General features: G+C 38.0%; 2 protein-coding genes across 3 annotated transcripts in view; both read right to left on the reverse strand.

Annotated features, from left to right (window-relative positions):
• Positions 1-15164, reverse strand: part of LOC113684160 (low-density lipoprotein receptor-related protein 4) — a 22838-nt gene extending 7674 nt beyond the window's left edge. The window contains exons 1-16 of one of the 2 annotated variants that reach the window (XM_089203311.1): positions 14678-14779; positions 13315-13371; positions 12732-12844; positions 11636-12035; positions 10793-11205; positions 10220-10345; positions 9214-9613; positions 8408-8817; positions 7554-7676; positions 6572-6965; positions 4761-5164; positions 3547-3669; positions 2613-3018; positions 1566-1966; positions 1008-1139; positions 276-681 (exon numbers count right to left, since the gene is read on the reverse strand). In XM_089203311.1, the coding sequence (XP_089059437.1) occupies positions 276-681; positions 1008-1139; positions 1566-1966; positions 2613-3018; positions 3547-3669; positions 4761-5164; positions 6572-6965; positions 7554-7676; positions 8408-8817; positions 9214-9613; positions 10220-10345; positions 10793-11205; positions 11636-12035; positions 12732-12804 (4211 nt within the window). In that variant the 5' untranslated portion in view covers positions 12805-12844; positions 13315-13371; positions 14678-14779. Of the gene's footprint in view, positions 1-275; positions 682-1007; positions 1140-1565; positions 1967-2612; positions 3019-3546; positions 3670-4760; positions 5165-6571; positions 6966-7553; positions 7677-8407; positions 8818-9213; positions 9614-10219; positions 10346-10792; positions 11206-11635; positions 12036-12731; positions 12845-13314; positions 13372-14677 lie in introns of both variants that reach the window. The other variant, XM_089203310.1, reaches the window with a different exon arrangement.
• A 145-nt stretch (positions 15165-15309) lies between these two features.
• Positions 15310-21883, reverse strand: LOC113684154 (E3 ubiquitin-protein ligase CCNB1IP1). Its single transcript, XM_027201496.2, has 13 exons — positions 21800-21883; positions 21149-21257; positions 21034-21049; positions 20029-20088; positions 19862-19932; positions 19370-19444; positions 18134-18248; positions 17847-17867; positions 17596-17687; positions 17115-17137; positions 16654-16766; positions 16152-16202; positions 15310-15669 (listed from the first exon to the last, which is right to left on the reverse strand). Exons 2-13 carry the CDS (start codon positions 21209-21211, stop codon positions 15500-15502), a joined length of 870 nt encoding a protein of 289 aa, XP_027057297.1. The 5' UTR covers positions 21212-21257; positions 21800-21883; the 3' UTR covers positions 15310-15499.
• Positions 21884-23198: the final 1315 nt, after the last annotated feature.

A 23198-nucleotide genomic window follows, 5' to 3' on the forward strand; every position in this document is an offset into this window, starting at 1 on the left:
GAAATAGAGTGTAAAACAAATAAGGTGATTCCCAAATAATTTGTTCAACAAGATCATGTAATAAAAATATAGGTCAACGTGCTCGTTCAAGAGCAAAAGACCATCGTACCTGTTTACCTCGTCCAATGAATAAAAAACCACGTAAAATGTTCTTACAATGTGCGCGCTTGCTCACCAAATTATTTGATTCGCAGTGCATGATGCGCAGTGAAGGATGCCCTGTGCATTACAAAGGAATCACCTTTAGGAGACAATGACTAGGTAAAAGTATTTACCCTTTAGAAAGATCAAGAATTATATCCCTTGGCTTGTCTAGATCCTTGTCGATCAATACTTTCCTCATGGTTCCGTCCATTCTGCAGACTTCGATCTTTTTGGTGAAAACGTCACTCCAATAGATGTTTCCTCCCACAGGGTCAACAGCAAGTCCATCAGGATTAGACACATTTACAGAGACGAGAACTTCTGGTGATGTGCCATTTATGAATGCCCTTCTGATACTGTTTAGGCTGACGTCTGTCCAGTAGACTCTATTTTCTGTAATGTCCATTCCAAGTGCAACTGGTCGATACACGAAGGCTCCTATCGGCAGAGCTTTAGCCAAAAAATTGGATCCATCCAAATCGAGAATGTATATTTCGGCATTCCAAATATCAGCAAACAGTAAGAATTTCTGAAAACCTGAACGAACAATGTTATTAGCTCAGCGAGCTGAATACAGGCAAAATCATCATTTAGATTCACTGCAGTAACTGATACGAAATTGAAATTGAAACGCAAGAGTTTATTATTGCTGCAACTCTGACGAAAATACAAGAATTGATGTCAAGAATACATTCATAAAATGAGTTTGAACCAAAATTATGAGAATAGAGCCAGCGTTGGGGAAAAGATTGATCAAAACCTTCTTCTCGTAGTAAAGCTGTTTATTTACATTATAAGAGTTTATAAAGAATATGACTGGTAAAGAATATGACTAGTATGTTAGAATGTGGCATGTGTCTTACTGTATGTCTGTGGGATACAGGTTTTCTCATCTTTCGACAGTTCAAGATTATCGGGGCACGCGCATTTGTATCCCTTCGGTCTCAGAAGGCAGAGATGAGAACATCCACCAGAAGACAAGGAACAGGGATGGTCTAAAAATAGAGTGAAAAGAAATATTTGTTGATTTAAAATTTATAGCAAATAATCGTGAAAATTGGACACACTTTGCAAAAACTTAAGGAACGAAAAGTCAAGCGGTAGTCTCCCGGTGTGACTGATCTGGAGTCGACAAAGAAAGAAATAGGTAGAGGTTGTATCATTACAAACTTGCTGAATAGTGTAATTGCTGGAGATTGTTTCATATCATTAATATTGAAACGAGCAGATGTGTGTGTGTTGAGAGAGAGAGAGAGAGAGAGAGAGAGAGAGAGAGAGAGAGAGAGAGAGAGAGAGAGAGAGAGAGAGAGAGAGAGAGAGAGAGAGAGAGAGAGAGAGAGAGAGAGAGAGAGAGAGAGAGAGAGAGAGAGAGTGAGTGAGTGTGAGAGAGAGAGAGAGAGATGGTCAAGACTAACTGATACCTGGAAAAGTCTGATTCCTGTCATAGGCATGTATATCCAATGGTTTTGACAAACCGCTAACGAGAACGGTTGCATTTGACGGAGAGTCTTTTGGCGACTGATAAACAATACCCGACCATGAATCGGTCCAGTAAATTTTATCTTCGAGCAATGTCAAACCAAATGGGTTCAATAATACATATCTGTCACGGAACAGAGATGTAATCGTATGACGCTGTAAGTCGTAGTATTCCAACATATGAAACCATGCGTCTACCCAATAAAGCCTGTTATTTGCACCATCCAAGGTCAAACCATTTGGCCAGTAAAGCCCTCTTTTAACCAGCGTGCTTCTGTTATTTCCATTCATGCTAGCGACCTCAATTTTGTGGCTGGTTCCCCAGTCGGACCAGTACATCAAACTGTATTTAATTACAAAAGAGGGGAATCGCTTATTACACGTTGTGAAACCTACGAGACTTAAGTAAACTAATATTGTATTAATGATGCAAAAGATGCTCTTATTTCCCTTGACATAAAAAAAAGAAAAAATTGATCAGATGACACATTCCAACTTTAACCATTCATAGAACAGATGAAGACCGATGAATCAGCCAAAACGTCTCGAAATATTACCTACGGTGATACTATGAGTCAATGAAAAACGACGAATTTTTGCCTGTATTCGAAACGTGCAAGAAAATTAAGCTTTATCGGGCGGGAGTATGAAGAAGGCGCTTTTGCCAGAAAAGTTATTGTGGGTAAGTGCTGTTTGAGGCTATCCAAAGTTAAGATTTGGTAGTTCTGACAAAACAAAATTTTGATCCACAATAGCCTACATGTAGCCGTACCTTCCCTTCGCCAAGGTGAAACGGAGGCGAGGCAACGTTCCCTGGCTTCCGTTTCACCATCGGGGGAGGGTACGGCTACACGTAGGCTAGATCCATAAGCACTTCAAAAAAGCTGTTCCTGAGCAGTGTTATGGATTTAAATTTCATTAACTTAGACCGAATTCATTCTTTATTACCACCCTTTCCCGCCAAACTGCAAACCTGAAGAAAATCTTACCCTTCGTCGATATCCAAGATTATATCTCGTGGATTATCAAGGTCTTGGGTAATCAAGGTTTTTCGTATTGATCCATCCATTCTGCTAACTTCAATTTTGTTAAGAGAATGATCAGTCCAGTAAATATTTCTACCCAGAGGATCAACCGCCAGCCCATAAGGATAATAAACTCCTCTGGAAATGACAGTCTCTGGAGACGATCCATTAATAAACATCCTAGATATTGTATTCAAGTTTGTGTCCGTCCAATATATTCTGTCTTCTGTACTGTCGAAATCAAGTGCTACAGGACGACTGATACGATGTGCCATTGGTACCAATTTGGCGCTCGTGTTCGATTTGTCCAGAGATAATGTATAAATTTGGCTCAGACTACCATCAGCGAAAAGTAATATCTTCTGAGGTACTAAAAAAAGAACAGTAAATTCTTAAACCTTAGAACAGTTTAGCAAACTGTCTAGTTCAAGAGGGACCTAATATTAACAGATTTACAAAAGCGCCGAAAAATTCAAATTTGATATTTTGTAAATTGTATTTGAGAAGCTAAGAGGTTGAGGAGAACCGGCTTTACTATTTAGTCAACCATGTGATCTCCCTTTTCAAATACATATCTACTTCTTTCCATTCGCATTTATATCATTACAATGATTAAAAGCTAATCCTAATGGGAGTAGCTTAGTCAATCCCTACAAAATGTTAGGCACTGTGGTATAACACCCCTGCATCTATTTCAGGTGTCAGTCTGGAACTCTAGGTCGTGCTATCAAAGATAAAAGCCTTCATTGGACGAGACCCCCTTTGCTACAAATATTAAAATGGAAAGTTGAAATGTTTATTTTGATTTTTGAAACTTTACGACGCTTTTAATAAAAATGACATAAAAAGAAAATGTGGATTATTGTATCCCTAAGGGGTTTGTGGTGCATTCAATTACCGTCATGTTTACAAGTCCTCCCATCTTCTCCAAGGATCGAGTGACTTGGGCATGCACATTCACTTCCGTTAGGAGACAACAAACAAATATGACTGCAATCGCCAAGGCAAGAAGAGTTTCCTTCTGTTTAAAGAAAGATATCGTTTAATTTACTACATTCAGATAGTAGTTTTGATGGTGAAACGATCTGGATTTTAAAAAGAAGTTTTCAGGATCGTGGAGCCATTCTTTGGGACCTTAATGATAGCCTACAAGATTCTAAAGCCAGCCATTCGGTCCTTCATCGCATAATATTTCAATAAAGTGTGTACGCTTAAGTTCTAAAGACGTGATTCGCTCATATAGTTGGGCCATTATGATTCCGTACGCACTCACTTAAAAAGGAAAAATCGCTAGTGTCTCAGGTACACTAGGGACCTCGTCGACATGAATTATTTGAGGCGCGCTCCAACGAATGTAGGCTTTAGCTAGAAATACCCATCCGATATGGCAACAACAATATAAGCTATGTGGGTTCAACATTGCGGCCTGACAGTCAAAGAACTTGCATGCACTTTTCGAAAATGAAGTAAAATGGATTATTCTCAGAGCATTTATAAGTAGGCAGTGCCACTGTGCGAGGTTAAAGTTTATTAACTCAATCTCACAACCACGCTGAGCGTGTGTAAATGTAGAGAACATGGGAGAGAGATGACATGAGTAAAATGAGGAAAGCTAGGTATATACTCATGATGGGGAAACCACCTTCAATTACAAGAAATTAACGTGCGATAAACGTTCGCGAACCGGATAGCCTTCACTTTGTACTCCTCTGGGAGCGCGCCTAGATATACCGATTGGCTCATGCGCAATAGAATTATCCACTGACAATTTCCCTACGGACTGCTTTGCAACTTGTAAGAACATCGTCCCCTTAACACTTAAGCGCATGTATGGGAACTAGCTTCCATCGATTCCTGAAGGAGTCACTCAAGAACTTAAAAGAGTAACATAACGACAACTTCAGTGACGCCTTCCGACGGAATAAATCTTTCAAAGACTCTTCTAGTTTGCTGAGTGGACAAACAAAAAGAGACCTAAACTAAAAAGGGACCAAAAATTGAGAGCAATGCAAACGATTAACTGGAGTTCGAAATTATATAATTATGAAAAATTTGGGCTAGTATTTAAAGATGTGTGCAAAATGCGATATTGCTCATTAAATTTATTTTTACCTTTTGGAAAGGGCTCACTAAGGTTATATCCACGAATGCCTTTTAACGATCCAGTGCTGCTGAAGAAATTGGTGACACCGCTACCAGTCTCCTTATCGGCTCGATAAACACCATGATTATACCAACCCGACGTCCAGTACAAGTAATCTCCGAGCAGAGTCAAACCAAAGGCACCATACAGGCTGTAAGAACTTAGCAGCACCACCCTCTTATTTTGATTCATATCCAGATATTCTATTTTTCGGTACCCGGCATCGATCCAATACAAGCGATTTCTCTTTCTGTCAAGTGTGAGACCGTTTGGCCGATACAGTCCTGAGCTAACGATAACGACACGTTTTCTGCCTGTCATTTCAGCCTTTTCGATTTTTGCGTTAGTGCCCCAGTCTGTCCAATACATCACTCTATAAACAAAAATGTTGTGCAAAACATGAGTCGTAAGTGACTTGTTGACAACTTTAAATAAACAAACAATTGTACGTAATTTCTTGGGTATAACTTGACTACAGGTATACGTCAATTTGAGAGAGGCCTCTTGCAAACGCCACTATACTCAAAGGAACTTAAAAGGTTCGACGTTAAAGCGTGTTTGGAACGACAGCTAATTCAGATGATATGCCAGTAGCCAACGGGTATCATATCGAAATCGTAGAGGTATAGGGAATCTGTCGTAATCAACATGTGTGTGACCAATTTTTTTGCTTCAGGGAAAAGGACATACCTTCACAGGGTGTTTGTATTAAGAAAAGTTTACCCTCGTCAAATATGGAAATAAGAATTTTTTTAGGTTAGGCCATTATAAGCAAGTAGTAGTTTAAGATGCCGAGTTTCTCAATCAAAAATCTTAACTTTGCATTACAGTTCACGCTATTCAATCTCTCTACCTCATCCCACGGCTTAACATAAAATACGCGCGACTATTTTGCGAGTTGCGTTGTATTTTTCCGAGTACGGTAGGCGCGAGGAAAAATACGAGCAATATTATGACCTAGTTTGCTAAAATGAAGTAATTGTGGAATAACAGTGGCAATTAGACGCGTACTTAATCTTGTATTAAGACCTTTCTTCATAAAGATGTTTTTCGTCTTGTCACGAGCGTGGGACAAAGAAAAAATTCTGAGTCCCCATGAAGAATCGAACCTCAGACCTTCGGATTCCGCGCTCCGATGCTCTACCACTGAGCCACAGAGACCCTACGTTGAGCGAGGTCTATTACGAAGTTCATATGACACGCGTCCTGCATACTTCTAGGATTAGCAATGTCGATAGCGTAAAGTTTGTAGATAGAAATAGTAGAGATGGTAATTTTTTCTTTGTCCCACGCTCGTGACAAGACGAAAAACATCTTTCTTAATTCTTTACCGAGCTCAAAACAAATTTTTTGTATAGACAGAAAAAAATTAATCACGATTCCTATCAATATTCCGGAAATGGTCTAATCTGAGCACGTGTAAAAGCATTTGTGGCCTGTGTGATATATACTAATTATCTAAATACAAATACAAATGTGTCTAAATAAGCAAAAAAGGAACGAAGACGGACAGCGTTTGGGAGGACAGTTCATGTTGCGTCATTGGCGTTTGTACGTTTGATAATTCCACCAAACATCGATAAATTTTTAGACTTCTTTTTTCAAATCTGTTGAAAATTGTAGTCGCTTATAAAATTTTTCATTCGCCACGGCGACCAAAACGGTCGCAACTTGGAGCACTGAAACTATTGAAACGCCTATGACCGTTTAACTTCAGAATCTGTTTATCCCCTTGCCTATTTAACTTGAACACTAATCCATCTGTTAAGTGCATACTAACCCCCTATAAACATCCAGAATAATGTCCATGGGTTGATATACGTTATGAGTCATAAGAGCCATCCGACGAGAACCGTCCAGTTTAGAAACTTCCAACATACTTTTTCCTGCATTGGTCCAATAAAGATTTCTTCCAACACTGTCCACTGCTAGTCCGTACGTGGTGTACAAGTTCTCGTCAATAATGGCCTCTTGGGAAGAACCATTAAGAAATGCGCGGGAGATCTGTCCATATTGTGTCCAATACAGTCTGTCTTCTACTTTATCATAGTCCAGCGCGAAAGGACTGTAGATGTTTGAAAACGGCAATCGACTAAATGATCCTGAGTCGTGCGGAGAAACCCTTATTATCTTGTCATATGAATAATCTGCACAAAGCAGGATCTCTCTTTGAGCTGTAGGAAGACATTTAAATGTATTAAAATGTTTGCACACTGCGATAAGGAAGTTTACTCTTAAGATCACTGATGCAAAGGCCTCTTTTTTTCTGGAAGGAGACACCGCCTTTGAGGAATATCACTAAAGTAATATCCTCCGGATATCCCTGAGTTTTAGCAATTCCGCACGATCAAAAACATTATTATTCCCTTGTGAAAACTTGATTGACAAAATCAAAGTAATTGGTTTCGTTACTTGCTCAGCTTCAAATAGTGAAATGACAAAACAAGTCGGAGTAACCCTTTTCCTTCTCATCAATTTATTCCGTTTCTTGAATTTTGCCTCTGAACGCTCTTGAAAAAGAACGTGGATATCTATAATTACCGCAGAACATTATGTTTCGTATTATAAACCAGTAAATCTAAAAAAAATGAAAAACATTAATATTTTTAATTAACTCGTTACCAATCTACGGGAAAAGTTGTGTCATAAACACTTTAAGAGATAAATAGTGCTTGTTGAGAAAGAGAAATTAAAATATTTCCGAGACACGCCACTCTGTTTTAGTCAAACTCAGGTGTGTAATGGATGTTTTGATTTATTACCTTTACAACCTTTTCCGTCGTCTTGAAGATAAAACCCCGCAGAACACAAACATTTTTTACCACTGGTTGAGAGTAAGCAGAAGTGACTGCATCCACCATTTTGATTCATGCACTGATCCGTTACTACAAAATAACATACTTAGGTGAATACACTTTTATCTTGTCTAAATTTTACACAAGTTGCCAAGAATTAAAATGGAAACGGAACAAGAATGAAATGCAAGAGCCAATACAACAACAACTAATAATAATAATAATAATAATAATAATAATAATAATAACAATAACAATAACAATAATGATAATGATAACGATAATGATAATGATAACGATAACGATAATGATAATGACAATAAATGGGAACTGAAAGCAAATATGTAACCGTTAACGGCTGCTTTTTACTGGTTAGATCTCTGGTGTTGCATTAAGAGAGAGAAAAGCAACTAGCACGAAAGTAACCGTTCTTCTTAATGTACAAACCAAATACTTTAATGTACATCAAATATTCGCGGAAAGGCCCATATTACAAACAGAACATGTGACCAAAGGGCAAAACCACTTTACTTTAAATACATGTCACGATAAGTACAGTGTGGGCCAAGAAAAACCGTCCAACTTCATAAGCAGCTAACATGCGATAGAATAAGTTCACCTAGACTCGTGCTCAAATAGTATCTCGTGTTATACCCATAGTACAGTTTGTCGCGCACGCAAAATACCATTTTGCGTATCACGAGATAACCAGATCTTCTCGGCTTGGTTGTGTTCCGCAATTAATGAAATACGAGCCTTCGGTTGCACGTTTTACGCACTACTTCTATTCTATAAATGTGATAATCGAGGTTGAATTATACCTGGAGTAATATTCATGTTCCTGTCATACGCATGAATCAAAGCTGGTCGAGAAGAAGTAGATAGGACTTTTGAAGCGTTTCCTCCAGTGTTACGGTCCGCTCGATATATTCCATTAAGATGTGTGTCAGTCCAAAAGAAATTACTCCCGTAGAGTGTCAGCCCCAATGGAGAAGTAAGAAATGGTTCCCTATATGCGGGTATTATGGTTCTCCTTGTGTTAGATGGAAACTCGTACACTTCCAATTTTCCATAAGAAGTATCGATCCAGTAGAGCCAATTCCTAGAAACATCTAGAGTCAGACCGTTAGGATAAAGCAGCCCATAACGAGTAATCACTCTTCTGTTTGTGCCATCCATATCTGCTCGCTCAATCCTCTCGTCCCATCCCCAGTCTGTCCAATACATGTACCTATTGGTGATGAAAAGCAAGAAAAAAAAGCAGAAGTAAAATAAAAGCAAAAATTGGAAAAAACTTTTCGAAACAAAAGAAAAAAAAAAAGAAAAGAAAAAAATAATATTCCTATTCATTTTGCATCGATGTCGTTTCTTGATGAAATTAAGATACTACTGGTGATATGGCTCGCAAAGAAACGATCACATCTGACATCATTCGCCACAACTGGCCAATCATTTTGCACATAACTAAATATAACACTTCAATGACAAACAGCTTTTCTATCGAATTTTGTCTAACGAATTCACGAATTTACTGATTTTTGGCGCACGCTGAAACTAAAAGCTTTACACAAGCTGACTGGAATAATCTTTAAAATAATCACATGAAGAATGAGATACATTTGTATACCCTCGAGTGACGTCTAAGATAATATCCCTTGGATTTGGCAACTTATCCTTAATGAGTACTCGTCTGTAGAGTCCATCTGTGGATGCTATTTCAATAACGCGCTCTGCGCTGTCTGTCCAGTAAATATTCCGACCAAACGGATCTACAGCAAGTCCATATGGGTTGTTGAGCCCAACTCTGACCACGGTCTCCTGAGATGATCCATTGAGATACGCTCGAGAGATTGTTCCTAGTGTTATGTCTGTCCAGTAGACTTTTTCTTCCAAAAAGTCAAAATCCAGCGCGATGGGTTGCGACACAGGTACTTTGAGGGGGATTCTCCGTGACGTTGTAGCGTTGAAAGCCATTTGTCTCAGGTTTGATCCCTCAGTAAAGAGAAGAAATGTTGTAATCTCTGAAACTGAGATGAGAAGGATTTTAACGGAAAAGTCCTTTTTCAATTTCCAGGTCGTGGAGAACAGGGTCTCGGATTCTAGGTGACATTTAAAGTATTCCAGACATTGTTAATAGATCACTGAGATATTTAGAGTCTTGGGGACGTTTTGATTTACTCATAACCTCTTTTAGCCGAGTTCTTTGCTTTCTTTACAGTCGTTTTTATGCAGCACTCACCTTTGTCACATCACTAAAAGCAGCAGCCTTTTCCCAAGATGGCTAGTAACATCGATAAGCCTTAATTTGTTTTCATTGTTCTTTTTGCAAAGCGCTGATATGGTCAATTTTTTACAAAATCGATTTATTTCGCAAGTAACAATCAGAAAATCAAGAAATGGTCACTAAAAATAAAATTTTAACCGTAAGTAGGCGGCATTCACTTTCCAATGAACGGCATTGATCGATCTGACCTTCCCTAATTAAAACGGTCTCCTCGCTGTCGTCATTTTTGGTTTCAGTTTAGGCTTCGTAAAGTTTTTTATTTGAACATTCAAATCAGGATCAGCAACTAGTAAACGTATGGCAATAACCATCATTAAAATATCCCCTGGCAGAAAAAGAAAATTCTTACCTGCAAGGCAGCGTTTACCATCTTTTGAGAAAGGAATGCCATCAGGACAGGCGCAAAGAGATCCGTTAGGTGTCAAAAGGCACAAGTAACTACAGCCTCCGTTGTCTATCTTACAAAGCTGACTTTCTAAAAGGAAGAGAACCTTTTACGTGAATTTCAAATTTCAAACAGATTTAATTGCCATTGTAATTGAAACTGAATGACAGTTGTGAAATAACAGGATTTCTCATTTTAAAATATCTATGTCCGGTTTTGTTCAATACTAATTGCAGAAAGAGAATATGGCTCTTTTTATCTAGTAGAGAAATCAAAAAAAGAAACATATTTTCGTCCTTTCCTTTGTATCAATATTCATTGTATTCTTGATTTTTCACGTAATATTCACGAAAAGCATAACATGTACATATATTCTTCTTTTTTGTTACCATATCTTTAAGCTTGACCAAGGGAGGTAGAATTCTTTTCCAAACTTGCCTGTACAAGCCCCTCAAGGTACATCAAGCTAGAGTTTTATCAGCAAAAAACAGGACGATGTTCATGGGAAACTGAAAGACTTAACTTAACCTTTATTACCTGCTGACGCTGGTTGTCTTGATTTATCGAGTAGACCGAGACCATAAACACTACCGGAAACCACGGCGCTGAAGTTTCCTAAGTAATCGCCAGTTGTCCAATTAAGCATCTCGATAGCATCTTCTACCCAGTCGCTCCAGTAAAGCGTGTCGCCATGGAGAATGAAGTCATACGGATACATGGGAACTTGAGATGCCACCATTCGTCTATTTTGCCCTTGAAAGTCAGCCGAATCAACTGCACCAGTCCAGGCATCAACCCAAATGATGCGATCGTTAGTATAGTCTACGGAAATAGCATTTGGCCAGAACTGAGATGAATTGGTGAGATCGACCAGGACAGTTCGCTCAAAGCCAGCAAGGTTTGCTCGTTCAATCTTGGCAGTTCTCGACGCATCTGTCCAAAACATCCATCTGAAAGAAGGAAACAGGGTCTCTCTCAGATCGTACGTTCTTTTTGCTGGTGCTTCGCCCTCCCAGCAAAATTCAAATTAAGGAACGCCTCATCGCAGGTTACAAATAAGGGCTTCAAGGGTGACATTGTAAATAAAAATGACCATCGTCGATGACTGTTCCTAATCTTTAATGCTAGTACTGTTATAAGTTTAAATAACTCACTGAGTACGTTTTCAGAGATAATGGAGCAAGCATAATTCTCATGACGGCAGGGGAAAATAATGTCTCATTGTTTTCTGTAGGTCAGTGACCGTTAATTCATTCCATTTTCAAGCCCCTCTATGGAAAACCATGTCACTGCAAAAAGATACTTTGCCAAATTTTCATTCCTTGAGACGCAAACTAACTCGCCTCAAATAGATGCGACCATTTTACACTTTCTACTCACCCTTTCTTTGGGTGTACCGCTATTCCAGCCGGATAGCTCAAGGACTCGCTGAAGAGCACCTTTCTTTTGGTGCCGTCTAAGGAGGCAACTTCAATCCTGTGGTAGAACGAATCTGTCCAATATAAAAGGCGACTTTCCCATTCCACGGCAAGGTCACCGACATATCCATGGTCTTCTGTAATAACGTCTTTCGTGACACCACTGGACATGTTCATACGTTTGACGACACGTTGGTTGGAATCGCTCCAGTATAATGTTCTTTCGCTTACATGGACATCAAGATCGAGTGGTAACGTAAGATTGGACACCAGGTTCACCACTCTGGACGAAGCTAACTCAATTGCGTCAATTCTATTTGAAACAGTGTATATGAGACACGGCTCTGTACAATTTTCCAAACCTGTAGGTCAAAAAAGCAAAAAATAAATATTGCTTGTGGACAAAAGAAGTAAAGAACAAGCGTCTGTCACTGCGAAAATGTTTCTCGTACATTTACGACAAAACTCCAAGCGAACATGACAGACATAGCCTCTTAAATGCTTTAAGGTTAAAATTCGATTTCGCTCTCGTTAAGGTCACTTCGTTTTCGCTTCCATTAGGATCACTTTGTTTTCACTTTCATTAAGATCAGTTCGTTTCCACTTTCGTGAGGATTGGTTCGTCTAAGCTTTCGTAAGAATAAAATTCAGTCTTGTGAGCAACTTCCACCCTTTCGTTCAATACTGGACTCTTGAAATCTTGATAAACCGTTACAACAGAGTAAGTGAAAAAAACTTGATATTTTGACTGAATCGTAATAAGAAAGGGGGCAACTGATCTCGTTTTCGTATTACAGGCGCATTAAGACTGAAATAAGGGTTTTTCTCTAAAGCACAACAAGTATGTAAGCCTGATTGGGCATTTTTGGACACCATTCCTTAAGAGAGAATTGAAAAAGTGTAGATACAATTCATAATGAATTAATGTGTTGAAAAATAAAAATGGCCATGTGAGCCACCTTAAATAAGCCTTTCTAAAAGGCAACAGAGAATATGTAGCTTCAGTGTCAGTACCTGAGCAACTGCGCACCACCCACCCCTTCCCTATTCATACTTACCTTGACTGATAGACAGCAGGGCCAAAATTATGAGTGTTAGTAAACCACGTTCAGCCATCATGCCAGAATACATTCCTTCAGGCCCAACTATCTGAAGTCGCAGCTAATTGGTTCTAAAATATATGAATGATAAATTTTAGGAGATGATTTTGCAATACCTAAAAAACGAGACCACACTTAAATAATGTGTTATCACTAATCAGCGATGTCAAGATTGCCATAATGGCGTGTTTGTAAAGACATGCACATCGGACATGTTTTCTGCATTAAAAATATTTTTTTATTTTTTTAGAGTTACATCTTTTCTTTCAATAATTCCTTTGCTCACATTTTAAAAACTGCAAAAACGGCACTATCATAACAAAATCGACTTTTCTTCATTGTAATGACAAGGTTCCTCTCCGTACACAGTTTCAAGGCTTTCAAACAAGGTATGGTGCTCAGTGGAACAATGAACGCCAAACTCTACCCGGAAGACAACAGTGTTAGAATTTTGTTTGGGATCAGTAAGTTTCAACATCAGCCGGTAAAAAAAAGTTTTTGTTCTACTGGTCTGTTTCCTACACTCAGTCTTAAGCCTGTCTTTTACTTTAACTCGGAAAGGTAATGAGATGCTTCTCATTGATTACCCGCGATGATCCTGAAAAAAAAAAACAAACAAACAAACAAACTTGCAAAAATGTCGTAACCGGTGCAAATAGTTCATGGCTTTCGCCAAACGTCTGCTACTTGTTTAACAATGGGATCGCATCGCACGTCTTCAAAGTAGCCAAAACAAATAATTCGCAGTTCACTGCAAGGCATCCTGACCTTTCGCTCGGTCAGTGACGCATGTTTATTTTGTTGTGATACATATCCGCAGCAAAAGATTATCCAACGGAAATGTTAACGTCGGAAACGTTAACATCTGAAACGCAGATTTACATAATCACCTAGCCTGTCCTTGAGTGCACGAAAACTATCACTGTTCGGTTAATTCAATGACATACCTATATTGCGACATATCGACACCTGGAAATTCCTGATGAAGGTCAAGTACAAAAAACGAAATCATACTTGTTTTGTTTATTTAACAAAAATACTTAGAAACATCTTGAATTCTGAGAATTTCGAGATCCAAAAAAAAGGGCGTAATTTCAGAGCCCATCTGTACTGCAATTCATTATTTGCGACAGTAAATAGCATATAAAATTCATTTTATTATGAATAAAAAAAAAACAAATCTTTACTAATTTGCTAATGAACAAGTCACTAGTGGACTATCCAAAGGCCGGCTCAGTCAGCAGTAAGTTTAGTCCAAGGTCATAGAGACACTAGAGTAATAAACACGACCGAGTTTTGTCTCAGCACACTCCTTAGGGCATGACAGTTACAGCTAGTGTTTATAATGGGATGAAATCTTAGGAATGTCTGCCATAACGCAATATTGGCCTAGCAGAGTCGGTAGGTAGAGGAAACGTTGCCCATAGATCTAAGAAAAAGAAAAGAAGAAAAGAAGAAAAGAAGAAAAGAAGAAAAGAAGAAAAGAAGAAAAGAAGAAAAGAAGAAAAGAAGAAAAGAAGAAAAGAAGAAAAGAAGAAAAGAAGAAAAGAAGAAAAGAAAGCCTTTCTTGGGAATAGATTTTGGAATAACTACAGCGCCGATGGAAATGTATACTGACTGACGACCTACTTGCAAGTATAAGAAGTCAACTAAAAAACGCATGCCTGTGCATAATCTCACAAAGTAGTATCTCATTCTATATGTACAGAAATTCAAAAGTAAAGTGTTTCAGCCACCGGCGTGCTCATGAAATTACTTTTTGAAAAAGCTTGCAACCTTAATCGTTATTTTGATGGATCAAATTAGGAAAAAAATATCAAAAACAGTTTTCCTACATCCATCCACCCCGGCTAAATTTCACCCGCACACCTCATAACCTTGTTGCAAACAATAAAATGTCTTACCTTTTGTACTTTTTGTAGAGCTGATCACTAGACACCTCTCGCAGAAAGCTGAAGTATATAAGAACGCAGCAAACAAGACTCTGCCGGTCTAAATAACAGGAAAATCGGAGTGAAGGTGTTTGAGTGACGTCTGGAAAACGTAGATTTTGCAAGGGTCGCCTTACCTTTGACCAAAAGTTTCAAATGTCCTCCATTGAAACCTACATGTCGGTGATTAGTCCCAGAAAACACTTCAACGGCTGTTCCGAGATATCGCCGATATCACGCACGAACAAAGTGCGATATTTGACGGTAACCTTTAAAATTACTTTTCCTAAGTGCTTTGTAGCAAAGTTAAGATTATTAGAATTTGCATTGCATCAAGATGTTGTTATAAATTACTTCAACCGACGATTGATACAGAATACTGCAGATATTATTTCAAAATGTGTAGCCCGTCTTCAAAATGCTGCAATACCTATTACAAAATGCGCAACCTTTATCACAAAATGCGTCGTTGTTACAAAATGACGCCGAACACAAACTATTGCTGTTTATCGGTTTTCGCACATTTTTAAGGACCCTTTTTCTTTGGCAATGATCGAAATTTTACGAAAGTTTGGTCCTTTGCAGCAAACAAGAATTTTCCACGATTAACCAAGAAACATTTTTATTTGCCTACTTACCATGACCGTAAAAAGAGAGACTTGCTTACAAAAAGTCTGGGTATTTTTCTTCTACGTTACGACAGGCACGAGAAAATATTAGCCACATAAATGTAAAATATCACTCTTAGCTTCAACACCAATAATCGGGTATCAAAAATGTCACGTAAAAATCCAGCTATTCCTTATGTGCTCCTTTCTGTCCCAGCCGTTTGCTGATTCCAGGGGTTCCGGTAAAATCAAGGGTGAATTTGCGAGAAGCTGAATCGGCATCATTCAGCGGTCCATGGCTTGGAGTTGACACACGAGCCGACACCGGAACTGGTGGATCAAAGACATGAAATTCTCCTATCGCGCAAATGAAGAATAATTACAATAGTGTATTTATAACCGTGAATACCAAGACTTATAACATAACAATAAAAACATCATGTCCATTCACAAGTTGTTGTTTTTGCTTTTTTTTTTTTTGTACAACAACATACAACTTCACCTCTGACGCAGAAAAAAGGTTGTACAACGGCATACAATTTCACCTCTGACGCAGAAAAAAGGTTGTAATTCAGACCAAGGATAAATGTCACCTACTGAAGTAGATGTATAAGGCTGGCAATCAGTGGCAACAGTTTTCAGACGTGTTCACCACCCCCTATATATACACGATGGCCTATTCCTGTTCAACCTCTTGGCTGGAGTTCAACATTGTTCTGAGGAGAGTGGTTAGGGTGGTCATGCAGGGGGCTTTTAAGTCGATTGAGAAAATCGATGACCAAAATAAAATTTTACAGAGATTGTTTTATTACTTAGCGTCCCTGCTAGAGTTTACTTACTCTCTGCAGGATATCTCACATCAGCAGAACTAGCTGTTCGTCTCAGCAACTCTATGAAAATTTGAAACAAAGTTACACCTATCATTCAGGTATTAAAATTATCCCTTTTCTACGTTTTATCAAACGATCGTGTGGTTATAGGTATTGTCATGCACGTGAACGGTTTTAAAAATGATATAGGACCTTGCACTGACTAATCCAAAGTCTTTGTTTACACAAGAAGACTCCAAATTAAAGAGGCCTTATCTTGAAAGACAGCACTTTCATCTGTCTGTGAATCCATCCAAATTACATTAGGCCAGTTTTCTATTGTGCAAATAGACATTATAACGTCAAAATATTCGTAAAAGCCAGTCACCCTTGGGTCAGTTTGCTCAAAACAACGGCTGTCAATAGCACCACTGGCTATCGGTTACAACCCAATCGAGAAAGAAAAAATTTCCTTGCTCTCAATTTCTTCAGAAGTAGTGCATAAAACAGTTTTTTGCTAGATTAATTTTACCTCCGCCTGTCCCGAGTGGAATCTCAAATACGCGACTCACTTCTCCTCCCAAACCGCGAGATTCTAGAATCCTTTCTTCACGTCCTTCTAGAACGGATGGCGTTATCGTTTTTCTGCAGATGAGAAACGAGCATATATCTTACAATGATTAAAGGTAATCATGTGCGACAAGCCAATCTTTTGCAGCGCGTAGTAATGTCTGCGTTAAAAAAATGGCGAGCGAGCTTCAGTAGGTAAATTTTCTGTTTAGAGACAAAAACCATGAATTATCTACGTCATGAATATATCAGTCTGCCAAAAACTACAACGCGGTGTACTTTTGTAACTGAACTCCTCATTCCATTTTCCTTCAGTCTTAATTAGTAGCTGTAGGCCATAACAAATTACAGTGAAAATGTTCTAGGGGTCATTGACAATAAAGAAGTTGCAAAATTCTTCTAAAAACACATTTCTGTTCTTACCTTCTCAGTGAGTCATACATTCCCTGTTGACGTAAAACAGTACTTTCTGTGAGACAACATTAACATTGCACGATAGCAAAGTGCTGTACGTTCGTGACTTAACAGAAAGGATATCTTACAGTAGGTTGTGCATGCATCATTTACTCTGACGGCCATTCACTGAACACAAACACAGATTTACTTTCCTAAAACAGATTTTTTAGTAAAATGCTCCTTGATGTTGGACCGGAAATCAGGGGTCAGTAGCAGTGACTCATTAAAAACCAAAAGAAAGAGAAAGCAGAACTACGTGCGGGTGTGATTAAATGGCCAAAAAACGAGAGGGAAAAAGGAGTCATTTACGTAAAACCAGCATATGCTCTTCCTTCCTATCGTCGAATAGCCTCACACTGTGACATAAAATCCATCAATCCGATAGAGATCGTTTCTTATATAACCATGCAGCAGCTCTAAATGGGTGAGTAACGTACAAGGTATTCACCTGGAGCTTAAGATACTGTCTATTCTTTTCCATCATTTTCTCAGACAGTTCACTGTTACGCTTCTTGATGTCCTCCAGCTCCTTCTTGTCATCTGCAATGAGCAAAACAGCTTTTTTGCAAAATATCAAGAATCTTTCCTAACATTACTATCATGAAGTAACATATTTCATAATGTATGTTTTCCTCATCAAAATAAATCTCCCTTTAATCGAGCGTCAGAGTAATTCATGATTAGTTTCAAAACACTTACTTGATGTTTGGGTTCTTAAGGCTGTTTATAAATTGAACTGCAGTCAAGGAAATTTGTGGAGGATTACTCCAAAGTCTCATAAATTGTAAGAAATGTTCATGGTTATTCGTTTTAAGGTATGTATCCTTGATCCAGTCCTGGAAGGTTCGAAGTTTATTGTATCCCCACAATCCAATAGGATCCATTAAAGCTCTCACAGTGTTTACAATTTGTTCTATGCACATTTATCCTACAAATCTTCGTTTGCAAGATGAAGTCTACAAAGAAAAACACAGACAATAGGATACAGCTTAGTTCTGCTTGCACTTTGGAAAGAACTTGACTATAGTACTGCTCCAACTGATTTGTCTTCTCCTTTGCTTTGTTGGCAACATAATCCTGGTACATTTTTTCCTGGTGGGTCTATGCAAAAGAGGAAACAACTGAAGCATGGTATCTGTGAAACAAGTATTTTCATATCTCTACCAAGGTTCACAAACATATTAGCTCAGACTGCATTACCCAAAAACCTAAAAAAAAATTTTAAAAATGACACTCAATGACTGGATCAGCAGCCTCCTGTATTTCATACGTGAAAGGGCACTGAGCACAATAGCAATTGTGGACGTGAATAATGTAAAAGGACAGTTTGCTCTTCATGTTTATGTAATTTGAAAAAACTTTTCATTTGTTCATGATGTTCTGGTGTATCATTATGCTTTAATTCAAAACTAAGGCATTTAGCCAATCAGTGGTTATTCTGCCATAGTTTTGACTAATTGGCATCAGTTCTGTTTGTAAAAAAACTCGTATGACAATAGAACAAGTTTAAGACTCTACTTTAACAGTAGTTTTATCCTCAGAAGCTTAAACCCCATTCTTTAAAGCTAACAGGTACCAGTTTTATGTAAGCCTATAAAAAAGGGTTTAATTCTCTCTGCGTCTTGTTAAAGATTACTTATATGCACATAAAAATGTAAAGAGGCACTCCACCCATTTTGAACAGGAGTTTGAAAGGCAAGAAATATACTTGCCTTGAGGAAAATTGAGAAAACATTTAACTTTTTTAAGACAAATTAATTTGCCATTTTCGATATTTAAAAGATCTAACATGGTTCCAGTGCTAGGGGGGAATAAGACAAAATAAATTAATTATTCATCCCTCAACCTCAAGGTGATTTCTTTTGTTTTTTCCCCCAAGCCTTGGAGCCAAGTTTGAATTTTAATATATCAAAAATGGCAATTTAGGAAGCTTAGAGAAAAATAAGAACTCACTTTAATGCTTAGGCTTATACAGCTTTTGGTGGCTATTTGTTGCCCAAATTTTGAGTAGGACTCTTTCCAAATATACATTCAGTGAATTGTTTGACATTAATTCAGATACAATTTTTTCATGTTTTATAAAATACCTCACAGACCCACTTCTTGCTCTAAAAGTGTAATGATAAACCTCATTCCCACAGGAACTACAACTTCTTTCTAAAGCAGCTCACAGGTAAGAAAGTGAAGGGTATACTACTTGCTTATAAGTGAGGATATATTACTTGGTATGTCCAGAATGCCAATGCTCTTGAACAAATTTCCATAATAACCTCAGGTTTTTGACCAGCCAACACCATCTGTAAAATGGAAACAAACAAACATTTAGGAAAAATATCATTGACACCAACTCTAGTACTGATCAACTCCCCATTTTAAGCACAACCAGTAGTTTAAGTGAGTGCTCACTTTCTGAATAAACATAAAGGTGTTTTATTTAAGGATTGCTATACCCTGTTTTCAACTATCTACAGACATTCACTTTTTGTTGGCTCCTCTCTAGGCATTTTGATTCCTTAGGGCCCAAACTGGTGAGGAATAGGTACTACCACACATTTTTGGCTGAGCTTTATGCTGTTGTCATGGTAACAATGCATGGTTGAAAAAGTACAACCACTAGAAGACCCACTCAAAATATATGTACATATGCACTAGCAGAATATATCTGATTTATGAGTTATGTGAACTGATTAAAACGATTCCTTATAAACACTTACTGATTTGAATTGTTCAGAAGCCTGTAGATCAACACGAATGACGTCAAATTTTGCAGACAGATTAGTTTCACCTGGCAATGAAGCATAACATATGAGAAATCCATCAATTATTTTCAACAGTTTTTATATGTACAAGGAGCATTTGACTTAAAGAACCATATACTTACAAGCTGGACAGATAAGGCTCTTGTTGAATTCTCTGGTTCCATCCTCATCACAAAATATATCTTTACATAAATTCAAGGATGTAGGTATCAAGGCAGGTACTGTTCATTACTTAAAACCACTAATTCTACTCAAATGCAAAAAATTTATACTCAGAGAATACATTTAAATTTGCAATACCTGTTGTGTTCCTACCACCACAGCAATTTTCATTAACTTTCATTGGCAAGTGTAAGTTACATAAGTGAAAAAATTATTGATAAGTTAATAACAATCTTCCTGTAATTATACAACAGGGGAACTGGAACAGAGGCTAAAACAGCCCCCACCTGCATGTGTCCATGAAGTTTCTAGTTGATGGATATTATCTGTCAATCAGTCAATCTGCTTTTCTGCTTCTATCCATCTGTCCATAGTCTGTCCGTTTATAAGTCAGTCAGTGAGTCAGTTAGTCTGTTGGTTTATTAGTCTGTGGGTCAGTCTGTCTATCAGTTAGTCACCCACACAGTGAGACAGTCAACCACTCAATCAATGACAAAGTCAATCAATCAAGAAGTGATTAAAGGAATCAGTCACTCAAACTGACACAAGCTCATGGTTGTACATAATTTAACCATAAATTTTGGATAGAAATGTACTCATCTTAAAGCCTATTTCAGTCAGAAAAGATGAACATAGAACTTTGACAGCAGTGCTTCTGTCAGTGTGCTTTGATGCAGGACCACACTGACAATTAAAACTGGACAATCATACAAAATTTATAAAAATCCACACAATTGCATGCTCATGTAAAGATTCTCTTAAGAAAGATATGATTTTGGACTTATGTCTTTATCAATAATTTTGTTTAAAAAGTCTGGTATTTTTCAAAGAAAAACAAAAATGCCCTTCTGACTGCTTCCATTGATCACTTGTATTCAGTTAATGTTCAGTACTTAAGACATCAGATATTTCAACAAGAAATAAGAAATATATTTTTACTGAAAGCTCATGGAGCAAAAGGATACGAGAGCATGAGGTAACCTGGAGATTTTGTGGATCAAAAAAAGTATATTTACATTAAAATATTTCAAAATGAAATTGGATTAAAAAATATGCCATAAACTTGAAAAAATTGTTTACCCAAGCATGTGTATTCAGTCTCTTTCTGCACTTTCTAAAGTTGCAAAGTAGATCATTATCCATTTTCCTCTCTTTGGCTCCACGTAACCTACATCAAACTATTGAAAGCCTGAAAAAAATTGAGAATGTTAAACCACAACAGGTCCTGACTCGACACCAGAAATTTGTGGATTCCAAAAAATTAACTGTGCTAATCTCGTGAAGATTGACAAGCCGTAGCATTCTACTTCGTACTCGGTTCTAATAAGAAACGGGTTTTAAACTATTTCCAAAATAAGCAAATGTGTCGACTATGTGTGCATGTGTCAGAAAAGTTGACGCCAGTAGGTTCGTCAAGGCATCGTAAAAAGAACAGTCATCGCTCCTCCAAATTAAGCAAGCGTTTTTCTTCCGAGTTATTTCTAATATATAAATAATTGCTAACAGTCTATCATAAACAGAGAGCTTTCAAAACTACCAAAGACCTCAAAGCATCCTGATAAATTGATTAAAAGTTAACTAACAACTTCACGACCCTAAATTACTTGAACATACGTCGCTCTAATGTCTGGAAGTTATTGCAGTTTATCTTGCTTTACATCTTAAATAAATTTATCAGTCAATGCCATATCTGAATAACCAATCAGAAAAGTCTGAAATGGCAAATCTTACCGCATCTTAGTTCCGAAAATCATTGATCTTTTTCATAGAGATCAAGACTTCACACTATGCAAATCAACCTCGCGTGTCAAACAACGCATGCTCAGTTATGCTCAGTCGGCCCGCCGGGCGCTCGACCGAGTCTGTCTCAATCTCACTCGATCGTTAAGATACTTTGACACGCTTTCAGAATATAGTGTCACAACGTAAAAATTCGTCCATCTACTGACGTTTATACGGTACAAGAAAGGTTAGAAACCTTGATGTTGGAGCCGGAGATGCAGCAAGATAATTCATCGCATTCTAAGGCCTAATGGAAAATTAAACGAGCCTTATAACCGTTACGAATTCTTCGTAAATCTCAGAAAATTGATTGCTTGATTAATTGATTGATATGACCGCTACGAACAATAACTATGGATACCTCTGCTTGGTTCACTCCTCGGAACAAAACTACCAACAGCTGCTAAAAAAACGAAGGGAAAAAAAAGGGGAAGTTAAGTTAAAACAAGCTGTGGCTTAGACTAGTGGAGGGGGACAGGGGGCTAGACTAGCCAGATGCTATGTAAGAGGCCGCTTCAGTTCATATGTTTTTGCTTGTGTTGTTTTTTAGAACTGTTTTATTGGTCATGTAATAAACTGTGCATATGTTTTCTACGGATTTAATACAGAGGCGGATCTAAGGGAGGGGCACGGGGTACCCGGCACCCCCCCCCCTATTTTGAGTTAGAAAAAAAAAAGAAGCGCAGAAGAAAGAAAAGCCGGCAGGGCAAGCAACAAAAAAAACTTCATAGAAACCTATTGAGTATATATGATTTTTTATTGAAATGCCAAGCGATTCTAAGGGTTACGTTGGTTTTTCAGTGGTCAACCGAGACTACCCATATCCATTGGTTTCGTAGCAAGTGGTCTTCGAGACCGCTGTGGCGTGACAGTTCAGGTCACTTACTTCAGAAAGGCTTCAGTTTCAGTTAATATTGAGGGAAACAAGAAAAACTCATATAAACCTATTAAGAAAATTCCATGTTCGTTTACTAAATGCCTTTTTTTGTAAGTGAACAAATCTTCCGAGCTTATCGAACCACAAAATCGTTTGGTCGTTGACGCTTGAACAGACTGCTGGGCACGCTCTAGGCTTAACGAAAAAGGTTTAATACGCCAAGAGAGAAGACGGAAGGAGATTTTAGAATGGGGATCATTTACCCACCCTAAAGGAGCCAATCATTTTTTCTCTAGGTTCCCCCCCCCCCTTCCTCCGCTTTTCTAATTTTCCTTTTTCTGTAAGGACAAGTAAGATTTGATTTGATTGATTTTTCTGAATAAACGTACGAAAACTTTATTCCTGATTCAAAAGTTTTTCTATAACCTTTGTGTCTGCTACCTTCGTGACAGGGTGACCTCTGTTCAGGGG

The sequence above is a fragment of the Pocillopora damicornis genome, chromosome 4, assembly GCF_964200805.1.
Source record: "Pocillopora damicornis chromosome 4, jaPocDami1.2, whole genome shotgun sequence".
Classification (NCBI taxonomy): domain Eukaryota; kingdom Metazoa; phylum Cnidaria; class Anthozoa; order Scleractinia; family Pocilloporidae; genus Pocillopora; species Pocillopora damicornis.

What these genes read in the sequence shown, in the direction of transcription:
- LOC113684154 (XM_027201496.2), bottom strand. Translation starts at nt 21,211, where the DNA reads ATGGATAATGATCTACTTTGCAACTTTAGAAAGTGCAGAAAGAGACTG. An exon ending in CTTAAGAACCCAAACATCAA is followed by an intron (nt 17,688 to 17,846) that starts GTAAGTGTTTTG and finishes TGCTCATTGCAG; the next exon opens with ATGACAAGAAGGAGCTGGAG. An exon ending in GACAGTATCTTAAGCTCCAG is followed by an intron (nt 17,138 to 17,595) that starts GTGAATACCTTG and finishes TTACGTCAACAG; the next exon opens with GGAATGTATGACTCACTGAG.